At 52.1% G+C, this 26,109-nt stretch overlaps 2 protein-coding genes across 20 annotated transcripts in view; one reads left to right on the top strand and one right to left on the bottom strand.

Moving 5' to 3' along the window:
* LOC129008453 (uncharacterized) overlaps positions 1–2,143 on the bottom strand; it is a 35,079-nt gene extending 32,936 nt beyond the window's left edge. For 3 of the 4 annotated variants that reach the window (XR_008492548.2, XR_008492550.2, XM_054440769.2), the window contains exon 1: positions 1,003–1,749. Coding sequence is in view for 2 of the 4 variants with exons in the window: in XM_054440769.2 (XP_054296744.1) it covers positions 1,003–1,627 (625 nt within the window). In the remaining 2 variants the exon portion in view is untranslated. Of the gene's footprint in view, positions 1–1,002 lie in introns of all 4 variants that reach the window. The other variant, XM_054440759.2, reaches the window with a different exon arrangement.
* Positions 1,171–22,967, top strand: LOC134739920 (uncharacterized). Of its 16 annotated transcripts, none has more exons than XR_010127045.1 (8): positions 1,181–1,312; positions 2,454–2,542; positions 2,633–2,807; positions 3,312–3,418; positions 12,416–12,604; positions 15,564–21,297; positions 21,513–21,687; positions 22,285–22,967. XR_010127045.1 is itself a non-coding variant. In XM_063668202.1 (4 exons), exons 1-3 carry the CDS (start codon positions 2,408–2,410, stop codon positions 21,122–21,124), a joined length of 648 nt encoding a protein of 215 aa, XP_063524272.1. In that variant the 3' UTR covers positions 21,125–21,297; positions 22,285–22,967. The 16 variants fall into 16 exon arrangements, 2 of the variants coding, with proteins under 2 accessions (XP_063524272.1, XP_063524274.1); XR_010127050.1 differs by lacking the exon at positions 3,312–3,418 and adding an exon at positions 12,716–13,334 and having other exon boundaries at positions 2,454–2,554; XR_010127048.1 differs by lacking the exon at positions 3,312–3,418.
* The last annotated feature ends 3,142 nt before the right edge of the window (positions 22,968–26,109 follow it).

Raw genomic sequence — 26,109 nt, 5'->3', positions numbered from 1 at the left:
GCAGGAAGACACAGGGGCTCAGGGGAGTGGCCATTTTTCCCAAAGATATCTCAGAACTGGGCAGAGGCAGAACTGGCTAATATAACTGCAGTGGGCCATTTAGCCCCCTTAACGTGACTTGGTATCTGCTAGAGTTTCACATGCATGTATGCAGAGAGCCCAGCCACCCCTGGGCTCCAGGAGCCTAGTGTGGATGCAACAGGAAGGCCCAGGCTCTGGAACCTTCTGCAGAGCCTAGCTCCTGTCCCCCACCTGACACAGAAACAGGGAGGCGCTGAAGCGTGTGCCCTGTCGGTGCTACAGGCCCCATCCACGTAACCTGAGAGAGGGGGCCTCAGGAGCACTGGCACCTGCTGCTCCAGGCCAGGAGCAAGGAACTCCAGGGACCACCTCCCCTCAGTCTCCTTCCCCACTGGCGGCTCCCAGGCTGGACAGGGCTCCAGCCAGCAGGGGGCGCGCGCGTTCACCTCGGGGCCAGGTTGGCTGAAAGCCCCTCTCCCGTTCCCCTCTTCTAGAGCAAAAGTCTTCCAAAGCCCTGACCTCTTAGACAACGCTACTTTAGTGACCGAAGCACTTTTCCTTTCCCTTTCATGCGAGTTTTTTTGCAACCGTGGGTGGCTAGTATCAATGCCTCCACTTTCAAGGTGAGGAGAGGAACTGGGGAGGTTGAGCATTTGCTGCAATATCACCGTGGCCAGCAGCGCAAGAGAGCCAGGGTCCCCATTTGCACCCATGGACCAGTCGGCCTTCCTCGCCCCACGCTGGAGATAGAGGAGGGAAGAAAGAACTAGCCGAGCAAAACCCCAAAAAAGGAATCCTTTCTCCCCAGAGATTATGAAATCAAAGAACATTTTGTTGCTTCTTGGAAATTCTTCCCCTTACGGAGGCTACACAATTGAACAGGGTTTTGGTTATTATGACTATGATTATTAAAGTTGTTGGTCTAGTTCCCGCCTCCTTCTTTGCAAACTTTCGCACGGACTGAGAAACACAAGCGTTTACCTGGGTGCACGCTGGGACGGGGCGAGCAGGTAGTGCAGGCTTCCAGGCCTCTCCTGCCCCGGAGCTTGGCTGCAGGACTCCCGCAAAATCTCCAAATGCCCCCGATCTGCGTGGTCACCGAGAAGCAGCCCGGCTCGGAACAAGCCCAGGCAAGCCCAGGCAGAGCCCGCCGCCGGGTCCTCTTTCCTGCTCGTGCCACCAGGCCCCGGGGCCGCGACGCGTCTCTCCAGCCCGGGATCCGGGGAGCTGGGCTGTCCCCAGACCGACGGGACAGCGGCATCTTCTCCACCTGAAAAGGAAAGAGGACCAGGTGGGGGCCAGGCAGGGCGCATGAAGGCGGCGCCAGCACCGCGCGATCCGAATCACGTCGGTGCGGGGGAGGGGTCCGAGCCTGGCCTCGGCCTAGGGCGCAGATGCGGTGCGCACCGCAGGGGGGCGGCGTGGGGTGCGGGGCCAGTCCCGCCGGGCACCGGGTCCTGGTCCTCATTCCCTTTACCGCCGCCGCCCGCCTCGGCTGGCGTTTCCCCAGCGAGAGCGCGTAGTTTGCGCAGCGCCCCTCGCCCACGCCGCCGCTGGGTCGCGGGGCGCGCCTACCCAGAGCCGAGGTCCCGGACTCCCCGGCCATCGCGACCCTTCCGGGGACTCCTCGCCCCTTCGCGGTGGGACCAAGGCCCGGGTGGGGCCGGGACGGGGTGGGGGTGGGGGGACGGGGGACGGTAAAAAAGCAAACAGAAACCACGGGGGGCTCGCCGCGACGCCCAGTCCGAGGGCCTCTCGCCTGGAAGAGGGAAGAAACCCACGTCCTGTACGCGGGTGTGGGGGATGTCCCGGGTCTGGACCTGTTGTCTCTGCGACGTTGCCAGTCCGGAGAGTTCGGAGGGCCAATGCAGCCCCGGATTCAACAAGATGCGAAAGGACTTCTAAAGCCAGGAACCGGCACCCAGCCACGGCCACCGCCCGCCGGCCCGGCGCCCTGCCCCCACTCACTGCGCCCCCAAGTTCCGGCGCCGCGGGCTGCAGGGGTGACTTGGCTCGGCGTGCCTCGGGGCACGAGGCTCGGCCCTGCACGGCTCTCGGGTCCCGGGGGGCTGGGGTGGGAAGGGACATGGCCGGCGCGCGGCGCTGGGGAGCCGGGTGCGCCAGGCTGGGGACCTTGCGTGGGGCAGGGCTTGGCTCAGCCGAGGGGCCGCGGCTCAGCCCCCCTCACCGGCCTTAAAGGTTCCCGGAGACGCAAAGTCGGACGCGGGTCCTGAGCGCAGAGCTGCAGGGGGGAGCATGGGGCAGCCCCCAAGGCGCGCTCCCTGCATTTCCCACCCTTTCCACGCTGCCCTGCGCGCGCGGTCGGGCGCCCTTGGGGTGGGCAGGGAGGCGCGGGCAGGGGCAGCGCCGAAGACCTCCCGCCGCCATGGAGAAGGGGCTCCCCACCCACCCTCCTGCCCCAAACATTATAGATCCCAGCCAGTGCGCCCCGCGGCCCTTCCGGGACAAACTGCCCCCAGGACCTCCGCGCCCCAGTATCAAGAGGACAGCAAATCTCTCGGTGGCTCCTTTTGTAAGGGTTTCTGCCCTCAGGGTGGTTACGGGACAGAAATGGTTTCATCAGAAACAAGCCCTTCTCGCACACTCACAGTTTGCAGGACTCCAAACCGGGCCCGCGAGATCTCCACCTGCGCAAAACGAAAGGGCGGATTCTCCTTGGACTCACGAGGCAACCGCTCCCCGGGGTGAGAACGGGAGACTCATTCCTCCTGCACTGGGAGAAGACGATTCTTTAGGAGGAGGACAGGGAAGCGAATGCTACCCAGGTGCGTAATCACATTTGAGCACCCTCGGGGGCCTGAGAGGAGGCCAGGGGTGACCTGCCCCCATTCTCACAGGGAAGGGGCGGTGAGCCTATTCTCACAGGTGTCTGTGATGAGCCCATGTTTTCCAAACTCCTCCGGGATTCTAGAACAGTCCTAGAGAAGCAGTGAGCCAGCTGGCAGGTGAGAACGCCCAGGTGCAGGTGGATGGCTGCAGGTCAGGCCTACTTTTCCTACACCTGTTGCTGGGGGGCAATTCCATACCCACTCTCAGTCCGGGGTGCCTGTCACCACGGGGCAGGTAGGTGAAGGGCTTCTCAGATCCTCAAAGACTCAGAGGGATAAAAGGAGGCAGATGGGTCCTAGAGGCAGCCCATGGCAAGATGGCAAGGGGGAGGTCTGCTTTTTTTTTTTTCTTTTTTTTTTTTTGAGACGGAGTTTCGCTTTTGTTGCCCAGGCTGGAGTGCAATGGCCTGACCCTGGCTCACTGCAACCTCCACCTCCCAGGTTCAAGTGATTCTCCTGCCTCAGCTTCCCGAGTAGCTGGGATTACAGGTGCACACCACTATGCCCAGCTAATTTTTGTGGAGACGGGGTTTCACCATGTTGGCCAGGTAGGTCAAACTCCTGATTTGAGGTCAAACTCCTGACCTCAGGTAATCCACCCGCCTCGGTCTCCCAAAGTGCTGGGATTACAGGTGTGAACCACCACACCTGGCCGAGGTCTGCTTTTGTGATCAGACAAAAGTGGGTTCCAACCCTGACTCACTACGTGGCCTGGGCAATGTGCCAGCATCTTCCCAACCTCTCCGTGCACCCCCAAGTAATCTCATTCCATCTTCAAAAAGCCCTTTGAGATAAGTCCTAGGACTGCTGCATTTACAGGTGAGGAAATTAGGACCTGAAAGGTAAGACTGGATTGGCCACAACCAACACAGGGAGGACAGCGGGGTGGACCCACGACCCAAGGTGGCGCCCGTCGGTTCTCCAAGCCCTCACTCCTCATGTACCTGCCATCCTGCCTCAACTTCGCAAATTGCTTACCCACGCTGAGCATGTGTCCTCATGTACACCGACAGCATCAGGCTCCAAGTATGGATGCAATAAGTATTGTGGAATGAATGAATGAATGAATGAATGAATGAATGAATGCAATGAATGCACACCTCCCGACCCCCAGGGTGATGATAAGGACTGTGCAAGACAGAGTGGCTGCACACAGTAGGCCCTCTCATGCATGCAGTCGCTCTTCTAAAACATCTCAATGAAGCACCTGTTTTGTTCCAGGCATTGAGGGAACATTGGTTCTCATTGGTTCTCTGTTGCTTGCAGACAGACCTGGGAGCATTCTCCTTGGAGGTCCCCACCCTTGTGTGCTCTTTTTTTCTTGCTTTCCTTTCAGAGCCACCAAAATGCCTGGACCTGGGCAGCTAACAGTGGGATGAATCTGCTTTAGAGATACCAGACTGCCAGCTAGAGAACTGAAATAACCTGATTCTTACCTACTTTTCCATCCAGAGAGGCCACACCAAGTCTAGGCCTCATTTTTTTCTCTTTAAACATTTTTGTGTTGACAAAGAATGTTTTATTTATTTACTTTTTTTATTTTTATTTTTTTGAGAGGGAGTCTCGCTCTGTTGCCCAGGCTGGACTGCAGTGGCGCGATCTCAGCTCACTGCAAGCTCCGCCTCCCGGGTTCATGCCATTCTCCTGCCTCAGCCTCCCGAGTAGCTGGGACTACAGGCGCCCGCCACCACACCCAGCTAATTTTTTTTTTTTGTATTTTTAGTAGAGACGGGGTTTCACCATGTTAGCCAGGATGGTCTCGATCTCCTGACCTTGTGATCCACCCACCTCGGCCTCCCAAAGTGCTGGGATTATAGGCATGAGCCACTGCGCCCGGCCAAAGAATGTTTTATAAAGGCCTCACTGTCTGCCAAACTCTGTCTCACTTCTCCCCAGCCCTGCCAGGTGTGAGGACACCGAACCCACCCATATCTCCTCTAGAATCCACCCAGCACCGAGATGGCCATATCTCTAACCTACACCTTTAACTTACAGGCCAAAGTCAAGAGGGCTTTGGAGAAAGGGAACCACAGAGGTAGCACGGACAAGCCTCCCACTATCCACCCCCGGCGCAGGGTGCCCACAACCCCAGACATGGTGCACAACGGTCCCTCAAGAAGCCTTTCCTTGAGTCCTGCATTTAACCACAGAGGCCCAGAGGCCCAGGCATGGTGGTGACTGCCTGCGTGGCCTGCCCCAACCTTTCTTTTTTTTCAAGACAGAGTCTCTGTCGCCCAGGCTGGAGTGCAGTGGCATGATCTCAGCTCACTGCAACCTCCGCCTCCTGTGTTCAAGCGATTTTCCTGCCTCAGCCTCCTGAGTAGCTGGGACTACAGGTGCCCCCCATGCCCAGCTAATTTCTGAATTTCTACTAAAGGTGGGGTTTCACCATGTTGGTCAGGCTGGTCTCGAACTCCTGACCACAAGTGATCCACCCGCCTCAGCCTCCCGAAGCGCTGGAATTACAGGCGTGAGCCACCATGCCCTGCTGGCCTCCCGCTCTGAGATTACCTTTTCACCTCGGATGAGAAACATGAACTCAGTAAAGTGTCTGGGAAAGAAACATCTCATCCAAGCCAATGGGAGCCTGGCAAGGAACCCAAGGAATGCGGATCTCCAGGGAGCCCGTGGCTCCACCTTGTTCAAAAGTGGGAATTTAAAAAGGAGGATGAGCTTGAGACCAGCTGGGGCAACATAGTGCGACCCCATCTCTACAAAAAATTTTAAAATTAGCCAGACATGGTGGTGCACACCTGTAGTCCCAGCTTCTCAGGAGGCTGAGGCAGGAGGATCGCTTGAGGCAGGAGTCTGAGGCTGCAATGAGCCAAGATCACACCAGTGCACTTCAGCCTGGACAACAGAGGGAGACCCTGTCTCTAAAAATTAACCAATTAATTTAAATTTTTAAAAATATTAATTAAAGGATGAAAATGTTCTGGCTGGGCATGATGGCTCATGCCTGTAATCCCAGGACTTCCAGAGGTAGAGGTGGGTGGATCACCTGAGGTCAGGAGTTTGAGACCAGCTCGGCCAACATGTTGAAACCCCATCTCTACTGAATTTACAAAAATTAGCCTGGCGTGGTGGCTCTTGCCTGTAGTCCCAGCTACTTTGGGGGCTGAGGCAGGAGAATCACTTGAACCTGGGAGGTGGAGGTTGCAGTGAGCCAAGATCGTGCCACTGCACTCCAGCTTGGGTGACAGAGCAAGACTGTCTCAAAAAAAAAAAAAAAAAAAAAGGATGAAAATGATCTGGAATTAGATAGTGGTGATGCTTGTAAAACTTTGTGAATATACTAAAACCTACAGAGTTGTATACTTTAAGATGGTGAAATTTATAGTATGTAGGTTTATCTCAGTTAAAAGAAAAAAAAAGCCACCACTCCCATTCTTCCTTACTGGCTGAAATATATGGCATAAACCCAGCCAGTTACCAGAAAGCCTCAGCACTCTTGATAAACAGCAACTCTGCTAACTTAGACGATCTAATTTCGGTAGGGAGTACACAAGATCAGCCATCCTAGGGTTGCAGCGGGTCTCTGCAGGGGGCTGTAGTGGCCACAGCACCACATCATCAAGAGGCCTGGGCAACCTGTCTCTTACACCCCCTGCAAACAGAACTACAGGGACACAGGGCCCCAGACTGCACCCTGCAGAAGGAAGGGGTCTCAGAGGAAGGGGCTTTCTTCATTGCACCCTGAGATCAGAGAATTGCTTGGTGGGGTGATGGACAGGCCACCGTGTATGCGTGTGTGTGGTGGGGCAGGGGGTGATGCCGCATGGCTGGGGGTACTCCAAAGAGCCCACCTAGTACTTACAAGGCCCCATCTCTCAATAAGGAAGGCCAATTCGCTGTGTTGGTGAAGAAATTGCCACCAGATTTAAAATGGCAAATAAATGCAAGAAGTCAAAATACTGTACAAAGGGGAAAATTACTTTTAGGTGTTTACTTACTGCTTTGCTGACTGGACATTTTAACCAAATGTAGCTTTCAGGTTCTGTTTATTTTCCAGAAGTTTATTTTCCTAAAACCATTCCTTGGCTCATGCATCAAATGAACCTTTTTCCCAATTAAATTGAGGACAGAGAGAGGTCAGTTTATTCTTAGGAGATCGAAAATCAATAGATGGAATAATATTTAATACATAAAGATGTATTATTTAGCTGTCATATCGAGTCTGTATTGTATATGTTATGCACTGTTACGTGTTTTACAGTCTTTTTCTTTTGATCCCCGCCACAGCTCTATAAAATCCCTAGTATTATGCCCAGTTAGCAGATGATAAACTGAGTGTCAGAGAAGCTTCATTCTCACAACCCTGTCTAAGGTCCTACAGTGTGTAAGCAACAGACGTGAGATGTGGACTTCTGCTGGACCCCCAAAGGCGGGGCAGCGAACACTCCCCTCCACTCTGCGCCTCCGCAGAACACACAGAGCACCATTTCACAAATGTGGCAGGCACAGAGAGAAACTCCTGCATTTTCATCATAATGCACAGAAACCCCTTGACCTCAAGCCCAGAGAAGTGAGATGCATCCAGGTCTGTTTGCTGCATGCATGTTTCATAAATACATCTAACAGGTATGTCCCATTTCTCCAGCTTGAGGTCAAAACAGGCCCAGTTCTCTTTTACTTTTTTTTTTTTTTTTTTTAATTTCTTTGAGACGGAGTGTCACTCTGTCACCCAGGCTGGAGGTCAGCTGCTCACTACAACCTCCACTTCCCGGGTTCAAGTGATTCTCCTGCCTCAGCCTCCTGAGTAGCTGGGTACAGGTGCCCGCCACCAGGCCCAGCTAATTTTTATGTTTTTTTGTTTTTTTGAGACAGAGTCTCACACTGTTGCCCGGGCTGGAGTGCAGTAGCGTGATCTCGGCTCACTGCAGCCTCCACCTCCCGGGTTCAAGCGATTCTGCTGCCTCAGCCTCCGGAGTAGCTGGGATTACAGGCGCCTGCCTGGTGGCAGGCTCTTTTTTTTTTTTTTAATTTTTAGTAGAGATGGGGTTTCACCATGTTGAGCAGGCTGGTCTCGAACTCCTGACCTCAGGTGATCCACCCGCCTTGGCCTCCCAAAGTTCTGGGATTACAGGCATGAACCACTGCGTGCAGCCCCAGTTTCCTTTTAATGACCAAACTGACTTGAAGCTCCACTCCTAAGGACTGTGGGAAGGGCATTTTCCCTGTCCAAGGATCCCTCCACCTAAAGAACCCTGGGAGCACCAGCTTACCCCAAGGCTGCCAGTCAATGTCCAATACGATAGCCACTAACTACATGTGACTATTTGAATTAATTAAATGAAATTTAAAATTCAGTTCCTCATTGTATTCGCCCACCTGGCTAGTGGCTACCGTATTGGACAACACAGCTCTAAAGTCTCTGCTGCATTAAGCCAGAGCCTCAGAAAGCTGCAAGCCTGGCTGCACCCCACATAGGCTCGCTGTCACTGGTTACATGGAGGGGCCTCACGAGAAAGCCCCATAACACCGCTCTCCACCTGCTGTGCTTACTCTAGGGATCTTGAATGCCGTTCATGAAGCACAGTAGGTGTTGGTAGGGGTCTCCATGACAATTCACATTGGTGGTCTGGAATCCCCAAGCAAATGGCAACATAGTATGCAGACTTCTTTGGTCACCAAATCATCCTTTGAACTAGTTGAAGGCTGAAGAAGGTCTTTCAATATAAAGCTGGCCAATGTGCTTTGATTATAATACAGCAATCTGAATATGAGCACATGGAAGACATTTGAAGTACAGTAGTGTGACTGAGTCTTAGCAAAATCTTCTGGAAGGTCTGATGGGTCACTTGTGCTGGACAGCTGGTGCTGAAAACCTGGCAGCTCACGATAACACTAGAACTAGTGGCTGGGCGCAGCGGCTCACACCTGTAATCCTGGCACTTTGGGAAGCTGAGGCGGGCGGATTATTTGAGGACAGGAGTTCGAGACCAGCCTGGCTAACATGGTGAAACCCCGTCACTACTAAAAATACAAAAAAAGTAGCAGGGCATGCTGGCGCATGCCTGTAATTCCAGCTGCTCGGAAGGCAGAGGCAGGAGAATTGTTTGAACCCGGGAGGCGGAGGTTGCAGTGAGCTGAGATCACACCACTGCACTCCAGCCTGAGTGACAGAGTAAGACTCTGCCTCAAAAAGAAAAAAAAAAAGACTAGAACTAGATTCCGTTGTTCCGTTGGCCCCCGAGACCAGGGGCCTGGAGGCATCTCTCTGCAAACACTGGAGACAGAGGACAGGTCCCCAGGTCCTGCAGCTGCTGAAACTTATGGTAGAAGGGACAGGCCTCCGCTGAGCTGCTGAGGTCTACAGAACCTGAAGGCTGCCCAGCCAGTGCCACCCAGTTTTGCTACCACGAGCCCCAATCTGAGAGATCCTTCCCTTTCTGGGCACTGGGTCTAGAGAGGCAGCATAAAAGCTTGCTTTTGTTCTACTCGTAGCTTATCAAGGTCGCAAGTTGACCTCCATGTTGCTAAATCCAATGGTCAGTTTCAAGAACTATCTGCTGGGCTCATCAACGTAATTTGACACCGCAGGCCCCCTCCAGATCTTTAGAACTCCTGTTTTTACTACTTTGGATCTTTAGATGCCACTCCTTCTTGGTTCTCACCTACTTCCTTGGCCGTTCCTTTTTAGTCTCCTCTGCTGGTTCCTCCTCCAGCCCCCACCCTCTTTGTGTTAGAGGACCCCATGTCCTGGTCCTTGGACCCCCTCTCTACTATACTCCCTTTCTGGATGATTTCTTCCAGCCTCCTAGTTTTGAATAACATTTGTACTCTGACGCCTCCCGAGTCACTATCTGCAGCCACCACTTCTCTCACCTCCAGATTCTGATAGCCAACTGCCAATTCCAAGTCCTGTAGATGTGTGGTAGGAATCTCCAAAGTTGTGTTTCCAAAACAAAAGTCTTGATTGCATCCTGCCTACCCAGACTGCTCCTCTGAAGTCTTCCCCATCTCCATAGGTACCAACTCCAACCTTCTAGTGCCTGGCCAAAAACCTTGCAGGCCATTCTTGGCTCCTGACTTAGCCTACATCCAATCCATCAGCAAAGCCTGCTGCCTCCATCTGTAAAATACACTCAGGATCCAAACACTTCTCTGTTTTTTTCTCATCATATTCATCGCTTCTACTCTTGTCCAAGCTACTATTCTCTTTTTTGACGCAGGGTCTCGCTCTGTTGCCCAGGCTGGAGTGTAGTAGTGCAATCTCAGCCCTGCCTCCAGAGCTCAAGCTATCTGCAACCTCCGCTTGCAGAGCTTAAGCGATCCTCCCATCTCAGCCTCCTGAGTAGTTAATTGCGTGTCACCATGACCAGCTAATTTTTTTAGAGATAGGATTTCGCTATGTTTCCCAGGCTGGTCTCAAACTCCTGGACTTAAGTGATCTGCTCACCTCGGCCTCCCAAAGTGCTGGGATTACAGGTGTGAGCCATCACACCTGGCTCACGATCATTCTTTTGCTTGGATGATTGTCCTGGCCTCCTAGCTGGTTTCCCGGGGCCCTTGCTTCCCAAAGTCCATCTTCCATGTGGCATTCAGGAGCCGTCTCACTCTGTTCCCGCCTCCTTGCTGATCTCGGAATGCTCCAGACCTGGTCCTACGTCAGGACCCTTTCATTTGCTGTTCCTGGCCAGGACTGCTTCTCCCCTAGATGCCCACGTGACTTGTTCCCCCTTTCCTCCTGTTCCCTGATCAAATACCTGCCGATTGACAAGGCCTTTTCAGATCACCCCCACCTGCTCACTTGCTTTCCTGCCTGTCCACATATTTACCATCAGAACAGAATTCTGCCTGTCCGTTTATTGTCTGTCTCCCCCAGCAACCACTAGAATGGAAGCTCCATGTGGGCATGGCTTAGTTTTGTCCACTGCTGGATCTCAGCATCTAAAATAGTCTACCACCTGGTAAGTGCTGCAGAAACATTTACGAACAACAAACCAGTATTGGCTACTCCGCCTCTGCCTGTGCTTATCTTATCTTCCACCTGAAAGGTTCTCCCCACTCTAACTTCACCCTGCACCCTTCGACCAGTCAATGATCCCCACACCTTGGCCCACTCCAAACCCCTTAAAATCCCTGGACCCAAACTCCTCAGGAGGCAGATTTGAGGTTTCCCCCCGTCTTCTCATGCGGCTGCCCTATGATTTAAACTCTTGCTCTGCTGCAGTCCCAGATGTCTCAGTATACTGGCTTGCGGGACATCGGGCAAATGATAACAACGGCAGGTCAGATGCCTGAGCATTCAGAAGCAATGGCTGTGGAGCTCCCGTGGGTTCAGAAGGCCTGGTTCCTGTCTCCAGAAGCCTGGCTGTCCTCCCTCCTGGGCCCACTACTTTGGCTTCTTGTTCCTGCGTACAAGGAGTTGCCAAGAAGGCAACTCTTCCCCTCCCTGAAGCCAAAGGAATGAAACAGACTAGGGCGGGAGAGGCCGCCATCCACCGTCATTAGTTGCGGTCATCAGTAACAGCAACAGGACACGGAACCTAAGGCTGTGTCCATCCTGGGCCCCCAGGGAAACGTCAGCGGGAGCGGTACTAAGGAAGTGCTCATCTCTTAGAGCCAAAGGCCCATGGAGGGGAACAGTAACCATCCCCTCCCAATTCAGAAAATGTTAAAATAAGCACTTCATTTCTCATGCAGATAACCACATTAGTCTATTAATAAAAAAGAAAGAGAGAGAGAAAGAGAAAGAAAGAAAAAAAAAAGAAAAGAAAAGAAAAAGGAATCCATGCCAGCAGGGTATAGGAATTGGTCTATAGGAGAAAGGGTCACCCACTGAAAGGTGAGCTGAATAGAATTCCTTGCCTGGGCTTTGAGGTCCTGGGATGGAGAAGGCTGTAGAAATGCTGGGATCAGTGGAACCCTCAATAAACAGAGTTCTTGTTAAAGAATCACCGTCATTGGTGGGATGGACTGCCCATCTAAGGTCAGCCTATACCAACGGATGGCTGAGATCAAGAGAAAGAGAAAGAAAAAGCACCCATGGCTGGGCACGCGTGGTGGCTCACACTGTAATCCCAGCACTTAGGGAGGCCGAGGCAGGCGCATCACTTGAGGTCAGGAGTTTGACACCAGCCTGGCCAACATGGTCAAACCCCATCTCTACTAAAAATACAAAAATTAGCCAGGTGTGGTGGCAGGCACCTGTAATCCCAGCTACTCAGGAGGCTGAGGTGAGAGAATTGCTTGAACCGGGAGGCAGAGGTTGCAATGAGCAGAGATTGCACCACTGCACTCCAGCCTGGGCACTAGAGTGAGACTCCGTCTCAAAAAAAAAAAAAAAGGAAAAAGAAAAAAGAAAGGCACCCAGATCCTAGGACATATAAATACTTCCAACATGAGGACCGCGGGGTAGCGCCCATGGGAGGTGCAGGTCACTGTCCTTCACAGAACCCCTTCTCTACCTTGCCACACCGGCACTAAGCCCTCGATCCTTCTGACAGACACAGCCACATTTTTGTGCATGTTTGCAGCCATCACTCCTTTCACTGTAGTAAGCTGTGCACTCAGCATCACCCATGTCTTTCTATAAATAGGAAGAAAGCTCAGAACAGCCCTCAGAAAACTGCATGTTGACAGCACCCAGAGTCCTGGCTGGAAGAGGGAAGGGCACTCACAGAGCTGCTTCGCTGGAGCTGTGTCTCTCCCAACTGCCTTGAAGGAACCTCTTGGGAAGGCAGCAACTTCTGGCCTCTGGGGACCTAAAGAAGCCAAGTGGCAAAGCGGTATGAAAACTAAACCAATTCTAGGGCCAGGTGCACATCAAGGCAGTTTGTGGGGCACGTGGCAGGTCTGCTGAAACACAGTGCCCCTCACCAACCTTCTCTCTCTGGCAGGAACCCCCTCCTTTGAGTTAAAAGTGTTGCAGACCCCAGGAAATGCCTGAGAGACCTTGTGCCTTAACAGAGAAAGATGTTATGTGCACCGGATCCCCAACATGCTTTGCAAATGTTTAAGGGAGAAGACAGACATGGGCCAGATACAACACAAACAAGGCTGTCAGGCCACCAGGCTGAGTGAAGGTGCTATACAGAGGCTTCTTGGCCACCTGGGGCCCCTTTGAGCCTATGAAGGATCCTGGGAGGGTAGTGGAGTGAGGACAGCAGAGGAGCACCAAAGACAAACTCAGCTCATTTCACAATTTTATCGTGAGCCAGCCCTATCTTATCCCTATTGTTTTGAAGAAAAGCCAAATTTGTATTTTAAAAAATACTTATGCCTGATCCATTCCCTATTGTGAAACAAGCACATTTATTACACAGAAGGAAACCTGATGTCTCTCAGACCTTGAGCAGACTATTTACAACATTTGGGCTACAAGGCAAGGTGACCTTCAGACCACGAAGTGGCAATGGCTTGCATAGGGCAAAGCAGGGTCTCTGAGAGAACATGAGACACACAGGCCACCACCATGTTTTAGGGGACCTGGGATTTTGCAACGAGAAGAAATAACAGGTTAGAAAAATGCATGCTTTAAAACATTTAAAATTTAAAAATAGAATGCTTTCACACACACACATACTGCAACACAATATAATTGTGCCATTTACTAGTAATGATATAAACATATCTGAATGCCCCTTTGAACACAAAGCACAGCTAAATGCCCCGCCTCCAGCACACAGACCCTGAAGCAACACACCCCCAGGAAAACAAGTGACAGATATATATGATAGATAGATAGATAGATAGATAGATAGATAGATAGATATTATTTTTTTTTTGAGACAGAGTCTGGTTCTGTCTCAGAAGGGTCAGGTTGCCCAGGCTGGAGTGCAGTGGCACAATCTTGGCTCTCTGCAACCTCCACCTCCCTGGCTAGAGCTAGCCTCCTACCTCAGCCTCCCAAGTAGCTGGGACGACAGGTGCATGTCAGCATACCCAGCTAATTTTGGTAGAAATGGAGTCTCACTATGTGGCTCAGGCTGCTCACTACGAGCTCAGAAGAGCTCAAGCAATCCACCCACCTCGGCCTCCCAAAGTATTGGGATTACAGACATGAGTCACCACGCCCGGCCATAAGTGACAGATATTGACATAAGCCCTGCAATAGGAATCTGAGCCCCAGGATTGGACAGGTCAACTGGCAATGCTTCTAAATACAAGTGATCTGGCAAGCTGGCAAAATGTCTGAGTTTCATTCTTTACCTTAGGTCAAAGTTTCATTCTTGATTTGGATCAAAGAGGAAGGAGAAAAAGGCACAAACTGAACCATCAACTCTGTCACTGAAAAGTGGTCCCCTGGATCTTAGTGCTTTGCCACCTTCTTGCCACTCCTACAGTAAAATGCTTTTTTATTCTTTTTTAAAAAATTTCTGTTATTATTATTTTATTTAAATGTGGTCTCGCTATGTTGTCCAGGCTGGTCTCCAACTTCTGGCCTCAAGCAATCTTCCCACTCCAGCCTCCCAAAGTGCTGGGATTACAGACGTAAGCCACCATGCCCAGCCATGATTTTTAAAGGCAGGCATACTTTATACTTTTTGTACACACTTACAGCTCTGATTCTTTTTTTACATATTTATTTATTTTTGTTGAGATGAGGTCTCGCTATGTTGCCCAGGCTGGTCTTGAACTCCTGGGCCCAAGTGATCCTCCTGCTTCGGCCTCCCAAGTAGCTGGGATTACAGGAGAGAGCCACCATGCCTGGTTCAGGCTCTGATTCTTATGTCAGTGAATGCCCAATAAATTCTTTTTGGCTTGAACTGAATTATCAAGAAGGTGCTATCAAGAATTCTTTTAGCCGGGCACGGTTGCTGACGCCTGTAATCCCAGCACTTTGGGAGGCTGAGGCAGGCGGATCACTTGAGGCCAGGAGTTCCAGACTAGCCTGGCCAATATGGTGAAACCTGGTCTCTACTAAAAAATAAAAAAATTAGCCAGGCATAGAGATGCACACCTGCAGTCCCAGTAACTCAGGTGGCTGAGGCAAGAGAATTGCTTGAACCCAGGAGACGGAGGTTGCAGTGAGCCAAGATCACACCACTGCACTCCCGGGTGACAGAGTGAGACCCTGTTTCAAAAAAAAAAAAAAAAAGGAGGAAAGGAAAAAAGAAAGAGAAAAAAAGATAAATAATTCTTTGGCTAAGTATGATGGCTCTCAACTGTAATCCCAGCACTTTGGGAGGCCGAGGCAGACGGATCGCTTGAGCCCAGGAGTTCAAGACCAGATTGAGCAGCATGGCAAAACCCCGTCTCTACAAAAAGTACAGAAAAATAGCCTGGGTCGGTGGTGGGCGCCTGTAGTCCCAGCTACTCTGAAGGCTGAGATGGGAGGATTGCTTGAGCCCAGGAGGTTGAGGCTAGAGTGAGCTGAGATCACACCACTGCACTCTAGCCTGGGTGACAGAGCAAGACCCTGTCTCAAAAAAAAAAAAAAAAAAAAATTATTCGGGAGATATAATTTTACATCATCAGAGGGTCAAAAAAAACCTCTATTTTGCCTATTGGCCCCATTTGAGACGACCCTGGTGAAATTTCTCGGCTAACTTTCTCCACCTCTGTCAAGTTGACCGAGACACCACCTAAATCTCCATGAAGGACCTGGCAGCTTTCCGGCTCTGCAGCATTTTCCCGACGAGTTTGCTGCGCACACGCAGATGCTGACAGCACAGTCTCATGCTTGCCTAAGCCAGAGCACCACCCTCTAGTGTGACACCGTGTGATCTCTGTTTTACCATGCAGAAGAGAGGTCATCTCCCGGTACAAGAAAATGGGCTGTCTTCTGGATAACCGCAGCAATTCATCTCTGAGTAGCTGAAGGTCATTAGTATGCATTATACAAGTGGAACCGTTTGAGAGAAAAGAGGGAACTCACTGGACACAAAAGTGCACTGAGACTGTGAACAGCAAGCCCCGAACAAGGACACAGAGATAGATCCCAAAGGGAAAGGCTGGAGGGGGAAGGATGCGACCCAGCCGCAGTGGCTGATCCGTGGGGACTCCTGTCTGGGTTTGTGCTGCCAATCAGTGGCATTCCCCAGGCAAGACGTGGGCACCAGGCCCGACTTGAAACCCAAGGTTGGCTTCAAGATCTTGCAACTGAATCAGAATGCTGAGTTCATCGTTGCTGGTGGGCCACCGTCACCTCTCCTTAGCCACCCTGTTGAAGGATGGCCGGCCCCTCCTGGGAAAATTGCTACGTTTCCTCAGATAACAGATGCACACATGACTAATCAGGCCTACCCTGAGAAATGAGAGCCAGCAGCAGAAGCCACGGCGCACACTCTGTATTGCGAAAATGGAATGTGGGATGACCTAGGAGATGACACAAATGCCGAACGGCGATCTTTCTGTTTCTATGAGTCTAATAACGAAAAAACTTTTCTGCCTGAACCCGTGGGATCGGATAAAATGAAAAACCCCATTCTGCAAACCACTTCGCCCCATGGGAAGCAGCTCGGTTTCCTTCCCGTGTCGTCGGGAGCCCTCTGATGGAGGAAGCCTAAATTACAGCGCTCATAACCTAACAGGCAGCCGCCGGGCTCAAGTGCCCCCTGATTTTCCAGAACTGAAAAGAAGACGAACCATAAAAGAAGCTGAATGTTTTATACCCCTGGCACTTTGCCCAGTGACAGTTGTCAATCAGAGGTGCTGCAGACCGACTCGAGGGCAGCGTTCAGTGCCCGGGCACACTGCCTGCTGCCATTGGTTCCTCCCATGGTTCTCAGGGCGCCAGGTCTCTGTCAACTCCCAGCCCCCAGTTTCCTTACCTTGTCCTACTGCGTCTGAGTCAGGATGCCTGATGGGTTGAGCGCTGATGATCTCATCCGTGTCCCACATGTCCCAGGGAATCCCAGGTCTGCCCTGAGCTTCCTGTGTCCTTGGGAAAGTCGGTTAATCTCTGGGCCTCACTGTCCTCATCGCTGAGCTTGGGGACTTGTAACAGATGATTTCTAAGTATCTTCCGGCTTTGAATAGAGCATTTGTCTTGGGTGGCCAGGCTTAAAGTTTAAAGGCATAAAAGGAAACTGGGATCTGATACTTAATCAGAACTGCTGAGAATGAGAAGAGCAGAGCAAACTACCGACTGCATTGGGTGAAAAGTGAAAATGGTCGGTAGGGAGGTGCCACGGTCAGGATCTGGGGCTGAGGCGCTAGGATCTTGCCAGTGCCTTGGCGCCTTTCTCTGCAGTCCCCGGCCTGCCTCCCTGCTGCTCCCTCTCTTCCGGAGTCTGGTGCTGCCCATTTGCCAGGTGAGCCCCGCCAGCGTCCCATTGCCGGTTCTCGTGGCCCTCACCTTTTCCTTATACCCTCATCCCTGCAGGAGTCGCAGGACCTCAGCTGGCCAGTTGGCTCTGCCTGGAAGGTGCAAGTCTTGTCCTTGTCAGGGAGACTGGCAGCCGCAGTGCTGTGCCTGTCCTAGGCTGAGCAAGAGGCTCCTGGTGTCGATTCTGGAGCAGCCACAGGCCTCAGCAGGCCCCAGAAAGTGATGACATCAGCACAGTACAGCACAGGCTCTGAGGGCCCCACTGCCCCTGCCATCTCCTCGTCCTCCCCCTCTCCAGTCTCCCTCTCCTTCCAGCACAGTGCAGCCTCCAAGGGCAGCCTCCATGGTGGAGATGCTCAAGCTAACGCGTGGGGACGGGAAAAAGCAACCACCAGGGTGGAGGGTCTCCCAGCGGAAGCACAAGGTCTGGGACAATAAGAGGCATCAGTCACCGAACCATCTCACAACTCGAACAGCCCCAGAAGAGCGGGCTGGAGAGTGCAATGTGACATCACTTCCCATCTTGCTGGGAGACAGGGCTTTTGCCAAGAACGGGCCCCTGGGGATTCGTCGGGCGACATTTTCATGCCACTGGCATAAATAAAGACTTGTACCAAAGGCTGCCATTCTGGGCAGAAGGTGCTGCCTAGACCCCCTTAGGGCTACCCTATCTGGCCCCAGACCCCCGGCTCCTACCACCTAAGCCCATCACATCACCCAGGAGGGTCGGCAGTTGCCGGCCCCCACCCACATTCGCTGGCTTGGTTTTCCTCTGCAGGGGAAGCTGGACTTCTTCCACATCCAAGTTCAACTACATGACATCAGGAACACAGCCTTTCTCCCGACACCTTCGAGCCTCTATTTGTCTCCAGTAGCTGTCCCAGAAATCATGGGTGGGAGCATTCAGATATGTGGTTCCAGAGGTCCCCTTGCCCTAGCCCAAAAGGCTGCCTGAGCTGGGGATCCCTTCCTTACCCCCCAATCCGAAAGGCAGCCTGGCCTTCCAAACTGGAGTCCGTGGTTCAGAGTAGGAGATCCACAGTCAGGGCCCGGGACACGGCTTCCCCTGGCTGGTCTCAAAGCCTTCCTAACCCTCCAGGGGTCCGTCCTGGTCTTCCACGGAGTTTCCCAAAAGCGCGCGCCACACTTGGTGGGCGCTCAGCCCGGAAGCGCCTGTGAACACCGCCCATCCCAGGACGCACGAAGCCAGTTGGTACGAGCACCTAGAAGCAGCACTCCCCATTTGTCATCCTTCCCACGGGGAAGGCTGCCTGCTGCTCCGAGCCCTCAACTCCAATGAAGTACAGTCGTCAAGAAACGGTGGTCTAAATAAAGCCGGAGACTCACTCACTGCACCAATCAGCACCGTGCGTCCGTCTGGATCTCGGCGCCGGCTGCGCGCAGCCGCCAGGAGGTGGCCGTCGGGACGCGAGCGCCGCCCGGAGCGGTGGTGCAGGGTCTCCGCATCGCCGGCTGCTGCTGCAGCCCTGCAGCGCTCAGCACTGCTGACTTGGCCCGGGCGGCGGGCAGGCGGGCAGGCGGGCAGGCGGGCAGGCGGGGAGGGCGGGGGAGGGCCTGCTGCAGCTTGGGTTCTAACTGCCCCTGCGCAAGGAGACCGGGAGAAGCCGGCTGCAAGGGCTGGGCTGGCCTGGCCAAGGCTGGGGCAGTTGCAAAGGGTGGGAGCGCAGCGAGCGGAGAAATACCCCTGACTCAGCACTGGTGCATTGGGAGGTGTCCCGGAGAGCCTGGCCCACGACACGGACAGGGTGTCCGAAACGTACGCCCCTCTGTGTCACCCTCTAGTCATGCACCCCCATCTAATTCTGAAACCAGCTCTAGCCTCATTTTTTCCCTTCCACGATGATGGACTGTAATGCACCCTGCTCTGAGGCCTGGGGGGAATGGACAGACAGAATTCTCTTTCAAGCCCAACCCAGGCCCGGGGAACCCCCTAGATGTTACTGTGGGGTCACAGACAAGGCCGTGGGGATTTGACACGTGGGCAGGGACAAGGGCAACCCCAAAGCTAGTGGATCTGACATGGGGGTGACTGGGTGGTGTGGTGGGCATCATTTCATTCACTGCAGTGGATTTGCTGCCTGGGAAATGCTGCCCCCACCGTCCCAGGCCCGCTTTTGTCTTACTAGCTACTTAGCAGCCAGCTTCCCTGTTCTGCTGCCTGAGAGATGAAGGTGTCCCAGGCTAAGATCCCTCCATCACCTGCCCATCCCTGAGGGTCTCATGTCACCTCGGCGGCTGCACCTCCTCTTCCCAAACACCCTGTGGTGGCTTTGGCCCGGACAGTGCCTGCCCGAGGGAAGGAGGCCTCCGGCCATATGAAGACTGTAGAGGCCAGGGCAGCCGTCCCTTGTTCATTTCGTCCTGTGTAGTTCCTTTCACAAGCCCCACTGAAATCATCTGCTCTTCCCCGGGACCCATTTGTGAAGTTCCTGTCTCCCTTGACCTCCCTGTAGGGAACCAGAGACTAGTGGGCAGGGACAGAGTGCTGGGGGCCAACAGTGGCATTTGCTCTGCAGCCCTTACCAGCAGGCCTCCCCCTTGGCTAATTCCAGGCAGGAAGGACACTCGTTTGTCATCCAGGCTGGGAAGGGAGGCACCAGAAGAGAAGAGTGTGTCTGGGCAGGCCAGGTCTGTTCTCTCCCTCTCCAGGGTGGAGAGGTCACAGATACCTCCATCCCATGGATGAGGGCAAACTAAAAGTCCAGAGACAAACAGCTGGTCCTCGCAGCTTCCAGCGTTGGGAGTCAGAGGCTGGGGTGGGTTACAGTTCAGCCTGCTGCACAGGTGAGTCTCCATCCTTAGCATCCTACCATGCTGACTTCAAAAGACCCTGGTGCGTGGGACCCCAGTGACTCGTTTTGGTGTGCTGGGCTCAAAATCGTTCGTGGCCAAGCACGTTAGTCTGGAAAATTTAAGTTGCTGCAGATTGATGGACAGAAAGAGAGATGGTTTTCAATGTACAGGGAATGTATTTTAAAATGGAGCAAGAGACAGGGCTACAAGGAGGGAACAGGCACTTTGAAAGCAGCCAGTAGAAAGTCGCTCCTAATTCTGGGGGAGGGAATTGTGTTCAGCCTGCAGAGTGCTTTTCTAGTCGAGGCGATGATTTGGTCTAAGACTTCATAAAACATTTGTCTATGAGCCCAAATTTCCCCAAATGACTGCGGTGTTTGGTATGAGCACCTTGCGTGCCCCAGGGAGCTTCAACGCCAGCAGCCTCCTGCCACAGTACAGGAAGGTTCTCTAAGCACGAGCTTTCAATTCAGGTGCCTGTCTATAGTGAGAACCAGAACACAATGCAGGGACCCACAGGGGTCATGTGGCTCCACCAGCCTCAGCCGTTCCCAAGAGCCCGGTTGCTGTTTCAGGGGCTTGCCTGGATAATTTATATCTGAGAGGTTTGCTGCACATCCTTTGAGTGATTTATGGTGAAATCTAAAATTTCTTTGTAAAAAGATACCCTTTTGCTTTGGGAGGGATCACAAGGAGCTCAGCCCTCCAGTGCCCAGGACCACCTGGGCAGATGCCATTGTTGGAACTGTATAATGTTGCCCCCCATGCAGACCTGATCTGAGCTCTGCGTGTGAGGGAATGCCACTCCAGCAGTGCCAGCCTGGGAGCTCCTCCAGCCGGCACCTACTGAGGCAGCAAATGACTTTGGGGAGGCCCTTTGGCTGGGTGCATAGGAGTCTGGGTCCCAGAGACCATAGCTCACATGTCTCAGGCTGCTTATGTACTTCCCCAGAAAGAGCCACTGTCCCGAGTGTGCTTCCTGCTGCTTTTGTGCAGTCCCATCTAGATGAGCCCCTTATGGAGCCCCCTCCCCTTCTGCCTGGCACCCAATGCTCCCATCATTCAACACCTGCTACCAACACAGAAGAGGTCCATCCCCTTCTTAAATGCTATAGCCTCTGCCCCGGCAGCCACTAATCATTCTATTTCGAGTTTCCCTCCAGAGCTCATCTCAGTAAATCCGGAAGAAGAAAACCTCCATCTCCAGCGAACAAGACCATGAAGGCTGCATCAGTGTTCCCAGGTTTCAAACCAAGCTGGAGATAGATCACAACAGACACCAGACCCGCATTCTCCGACCCAATTCCACATGGCTGAGAGAGCCAGTTAACCAGACGCAAACACACGCGGCAGGATGGCACGCGACCGAGGCAAGGACTAAGCCTCAACTCATCAGTAAGTTCGCGGGGTCTCCGCCCCCAGCATGTGGGAGAGGGAAACTAGCCCAAAGTCAACATCCTGATTGTGCTTTGGATTTGCCCAGGGCTGAGCACTCCCTGGTCCGAGGTACCCAACAAGCTGACCCGAGAATGGGCAGCATCCCCTTCCCTCCCTCCTTCCCTCCTTCCCTCCTCCTCTCCTTCCTCCTCCTCCTCCTCCTCCTCCTCCAGCTGACTCCTTCTGCTGCTGCCTCTGCCGCTGCTGCCTCTGCCGCTGCTGCGGTCTGCAGTCACTTGAAGGAGAAAGATTTCGCAGTACGGCATTCTTAAAGCTGCAGTGTCCAAATTCTCCTTCAAACCCCACTGTCACCGACATCAGCCAACTTACCGGGGTCCTTCGCAGAGGGTAGGTGGGCAAGGAGATGGGGATGGGGGGCTTGGAGAAGTCAGACAGGTGGGAACCAGACGCTCAGACTCTGGCAAGGGTAAAGAGGAGAAGCAGGCTGTACCGTGAGAGCCTCTGCAGTTAAACCAGGTTTCTGGGACTGCAGCGGGACTGCAATGGAGTAGATTTTTTTTTTAAATCGTAAAACCTCCACCAAAATCTCCTCCACAAACTTATACTCTTTGTAGCTTAATTAAAATACAAGGTGCAAACATAAAACCAACATGAGAAAGAAACCCAATCTTTAAAAAAAAAAGAATTCAAACAGCAATTTAAAAAATTATTCCTAAAAATTTACTCCTGTGAGCAACTGACTCAGCTCTCCCCACAGTGCTGTGCCGGTAAGCCATCAGGGAAGGACCTGGATGGAGTTCCTAGCGCCCAGAGTTTCTGCAAAGTGCAGGCAGAGGACTCCAGCTTCTTAGGGTAGAAAGCTTTTTAAAACCCAAAGGAAAGGGGATCTTTCTGCAGGCTATCCAAAGAGCGTGTCAATGAGCTGATCTAGCATCCAGAAACCAACACACCCCTCCCTGAAAGTTACCTCTCTCCTCTGCTCAGCCGCTGCCGTCCTGCCTGGATGCTGGCAAGTTCGGACTGCTTCGGGAGAGGCAGGACCCGAAATAAGAAGTGTCAGCTGGGTCCCTGCACCCAAATGGTGCCAGGAGTCAACACTGCAGGCGGCAGGGATGGTCTCCCCCACCACGCACCCGCCCCCCGCCGGTTGAATTTAAACCCCTGACACTGCAAGATGCTCACTCCTATAGAGACACCTCTCCGCGGAGCCTCCTCCCTCCCCCACGCTCTCACACAACTAGGTCCAAGGCTTTGCCCCACCTCCCAGATTTGTTCACCTGAAGATGCTTTTCTTGCAAAAAAGCAAAACAAAACAAAACAAAAACAAAAACAGAAGATTGAGACTCTGCAGAGTCTTTAATCCTTAATTCTAGAGAAGGCGGGACTTGTTCAGAAGTTTGAGAATTGCAGCCTGATGCCCAGGAAGGAGCAGAGGTGGTGAGCCGACAGTCTGCTTTGCACCAGACAAGTCGACACTGTTGCTTTATCAAGAAGGGCAGAGGTAGACCCGGGGTGAAGAGAAGAGGAAAATTCCTCTCCATCCACTGGCAAATTCTCAACAGTTTCAGAAATCTCTATTTTTGTTTTCCTTCAAGAAAACCCCATTTAAAAAATTTTCATGCACATGAAATGTACAAGATTGCCACTAAATGTCAATTTTGTCCTGACATGTCTGTGATTCTTAAAATTGTCATTCCTGCTTCTGTGAAAGTTAATATTCTTTAAGACTGAGGTAGGGATTTAATTGAGAAAATTCCAGGAGAGAGAAGCACTTTAAATGCAGATATGGTTAAGATAGCGCATTCTAATATAACCCACAAGGGGTTAGGCAAAATAGATATACTGAGAGGTAGAAGGCGGTCAGGGATGTAGGTATTTCCAGGTTTTGAGTTTATCACAAACTCAGAGCCCAAGAAAGGAAAATAAAGGAGGAAGTGTGTGTGTGTGTGTGTGTGTGTGTGTGTGTGTGTGTGTGTGTTTGAGCAGAGAGACTAAAACTCCCCTTCTAAATAAACTGTTCAGAAAGACCAATTGCATCAATTCAGTGTACATTTCATTACTGAAGTAAGACCAGGAGTGTGTGACTTGTTTCTAAACGGAGTGAGAGGGGAGGCTCTGCTGCCCGCATCCTGCCTGGGACACAGCCACACTGCTGCAGTGCACCACAACCAACGTGGGCACAGTGTCTTGCGGCTGCCTTCACCCGCCCTCCCTCGAGGGCTTTGGCACACAGGTGAGGCTGTGTAGCCTGTGCCATGCTGGCGGACAGAGACGAGGGCCAGCCTCGATCAGGCTGTCTTCCTTCTCCTCCTCCTGGCTGCACCCAGGCTGAGGTGGGGGAAGACCACAGACTCATGGGGTGTCATAGTGGGGAAGGCACCCCAGAGAGCATGTAACCCAGTCCTTCCATTTCACGAATGGAAGAACAGAAAGGTGAGAAACGGCTGGGCCTTAGTCACCCAAGGTCACCTAGCCTGTGAGATGCAGCTCCTGGATTAGAATTTGGGTCTTCAGCTTCTTTGTCCTGTGATTTTCTCACTGTACCTGTCATCGCACCCTCTTGGGCAAGTGGTCTGCCTCTACCGCTTCTTCACGTGACCTTGACAATCACTTCTCTGCTCTGTGACTCAGTTTCCTCTCCATAGATGATGTGATAGATGATATGCAGACCAAAGCCAAAGAATTTCAACTCTGAAACCGGGAAAAATACCAAGTTGTTTTCTTGTAGCCAGAGGCAGAGAACAGGCACAGGGTTGAAGTCCAAAGCAAGCGTTTCTTTAGTCTCCTCCAATTTTGAAACCCAGAATGTCATCTGCATTCGTTTCCCTGGCTGCCCTAACAACTGACCACAAGCTTGGTGGCTTAAAACAACAGAAATGTATTCTCTCACAGTTCTGGAGGCCAAAAGTCCAAACTCAAGGTATGGGCAGGGTTGGTTCCTTCCGGAGGATCAGAGGGAGAATCTGTCGCAGGCCTCTCTCCAGCTTCTGGGAGTGGCCAGCAATCCTTGGTGTTCCTTGGCTTGTAGACACATCACTCCAGTCCCTGTGTTTGTCTTCCTGTGGTGTCTTCTCCTCTGTCTTCTTCCCATAAAGACACTTGTCATTGGATTTAGGGCCCACCTTACTGCAGGATGATCTCATCTCCAGATCCTTAATTACATCTACAAAGACCCTTTTTCCAAATAAAGTCACATTCACAGGTTCTAGCTGGACATTTCTTTTTGGGGCCATCTTTCAATCTATGACATCAACCAGTAAAAATTTTCATATGAGAACTGTCTCATGTGAAAACAGCAGTGAAATGTGATGGCCACTGACCCCATCTCAACTTTTTTTTCTTTTTTTTTTTTTTGAGATGGAGTCTTGCTCTGTCGCCCAGGCTGGAGTGCAGTGGCGCGATCTCGGCTCACGGCAAGCTCCCCCTCGCAGGTTCATGCCATTCTCCTGCCTCAGCCTCCCGAGTAGCTGGGACTACAGGCGCCCGCCACCACCCCTGGCGAATTGTTTTGTATTTTTAGTAGAGACGGGATTTCACCATGTTAGCCAGGATGGTCTCAATCTCCTGACCTCGTGATCCACCCGCCTTGGCCTCCCAAAGTGCTGGGATTACAGGCGTGAGCCACCGCGCCTGGCCCCCACCCATCTCAGTTTTTTGAAGGGTTATAATATGGACCCCTTTGGTTATAAGAAGTTAATAGCTACATCTCTAGAACGCTTGGTCTTTTTTTTTTTTTTTTTTTGGAGATGGAGTTTCGTTCTTGTTGCCCAGGCTGGAGTGCAATGGCGTGATCTCGGCTCACTGCAACCTCCGCCTCCCGGGTTCAAGTGATTCTCCTGCCTCAGCCTCCCGAGTAGCTGGGATTATGGGCATGCACCACCATGCCTGGCTAATTTTGTATTTTTAGTAGAGACAGTGTTTCTCCATGTTGGTCAGGCTGGTCTTGAACTCCCGACCTCAGGTGATCCGCCTGCCTCGGCCTCCCAAAGTGCTGGGATCACAGGCATGAGCCACCGCACCAGGCCTCACGCTTGGTCTTTTATAGTTTTTTTTTTTTCATTTGTGTTGATATTTGATTCTCATACAACCCTCTCAAGGCAGGTGTTATCAGGATCACCCCAATTTTACAGTTGAGGAAACTGAGGCATAAGGAGGTTTGGGTCACATAGCTAGTAGGTGGCAGGATTTAGGCCATCTGGCTCCAGAATGTGTGCCCTTCTCCATGCTTCTGCTTAATCATGCCAGGGCTGCAGATTCTTCTCCGTCTCCACTTTACACCATTGATTTTCTATCCAACCCAGGTCTCTGATTTGTGTCTCTTGCTGATATTTATTGGGCGTTTTTGGATGAGTGCTCTGTGCTGATCTAACTTTGGGCATCCTCCTTTGCTGTCCTTACCAGAGACGGTCTCTACTGCCTTTGCATACACAGGGGAAACTCACCAAACTTACTCGTGTGGATCAGCACAGGACGTCATCCTAAGAATGGGGAATGGCGGGCATGGTGGCTCATGCCTGCAGTTCCAGCACTTTGGGAGGCTGAGGTGGGAGGATCCCTTGAGGCCAGGAGTTAGAGACCAGCCTGGCCAACACTGTGAGACTCCCATCTCCAGAAAAAAAAAAAAAGAAAAAGAATGGAGGAAACTTGTTGTTGCACATCTAACTTGGCCAGAGTGACTAACAAAACGTCTCTTGGGGCAATAATTAATGGAAATGAGCATTCATTTTTAAATCAAAAAGAAAAAAGAAACTGAAGGACACTGGCAGCCTTTTGGACACTGTCAAGGTTGCAGGTCTTTGCTTTTGACCG

The sequence above is a fragment of the Pongo pygmaeus genome, chromosome 1, assembly GCF_028885625.2.
Source record: "Pongo pygmaeus isolate AG05252 chromosome 1, NHGRI_mPonPyg2-v2.0_pri, whole genome shotgun sequence".
NCBI lineage: Eukaryota > Metazoa > Chordata > Mammalia > Primates > Hominidae > Pongo > Pongo pygmaeus.
Note: the sequence above shows the minus strand (reverse complement) of the source record. Positions and strands in the feature narration are given on the sequence as shown.

Bases quoted from the DNA above. Each gene is read 5' to 3' on its own strand.
- LOC134739920 (XM_063668202.1), top strand. From the start codon at position 2,408: ATGGAGAAGGGGCTCCCCACCCACCCTCCTGCCCCAAACATTATAGAT. The intron at 2,808-12,415 runs GTGCGTAATCAC...TTCTATAAATAG, and splicing joins GGGAAGCGAATGCTACCCAG to GAAGAAAGCTCAGAACAGCC. The intron at 12,605-21,065 runs GTATGAAAACTA...GTTTCCCTCCAG, and splicing joins AGAAGCCAAGTGGCAAAGCG to AGCTCATCTCAGTAAATCCG.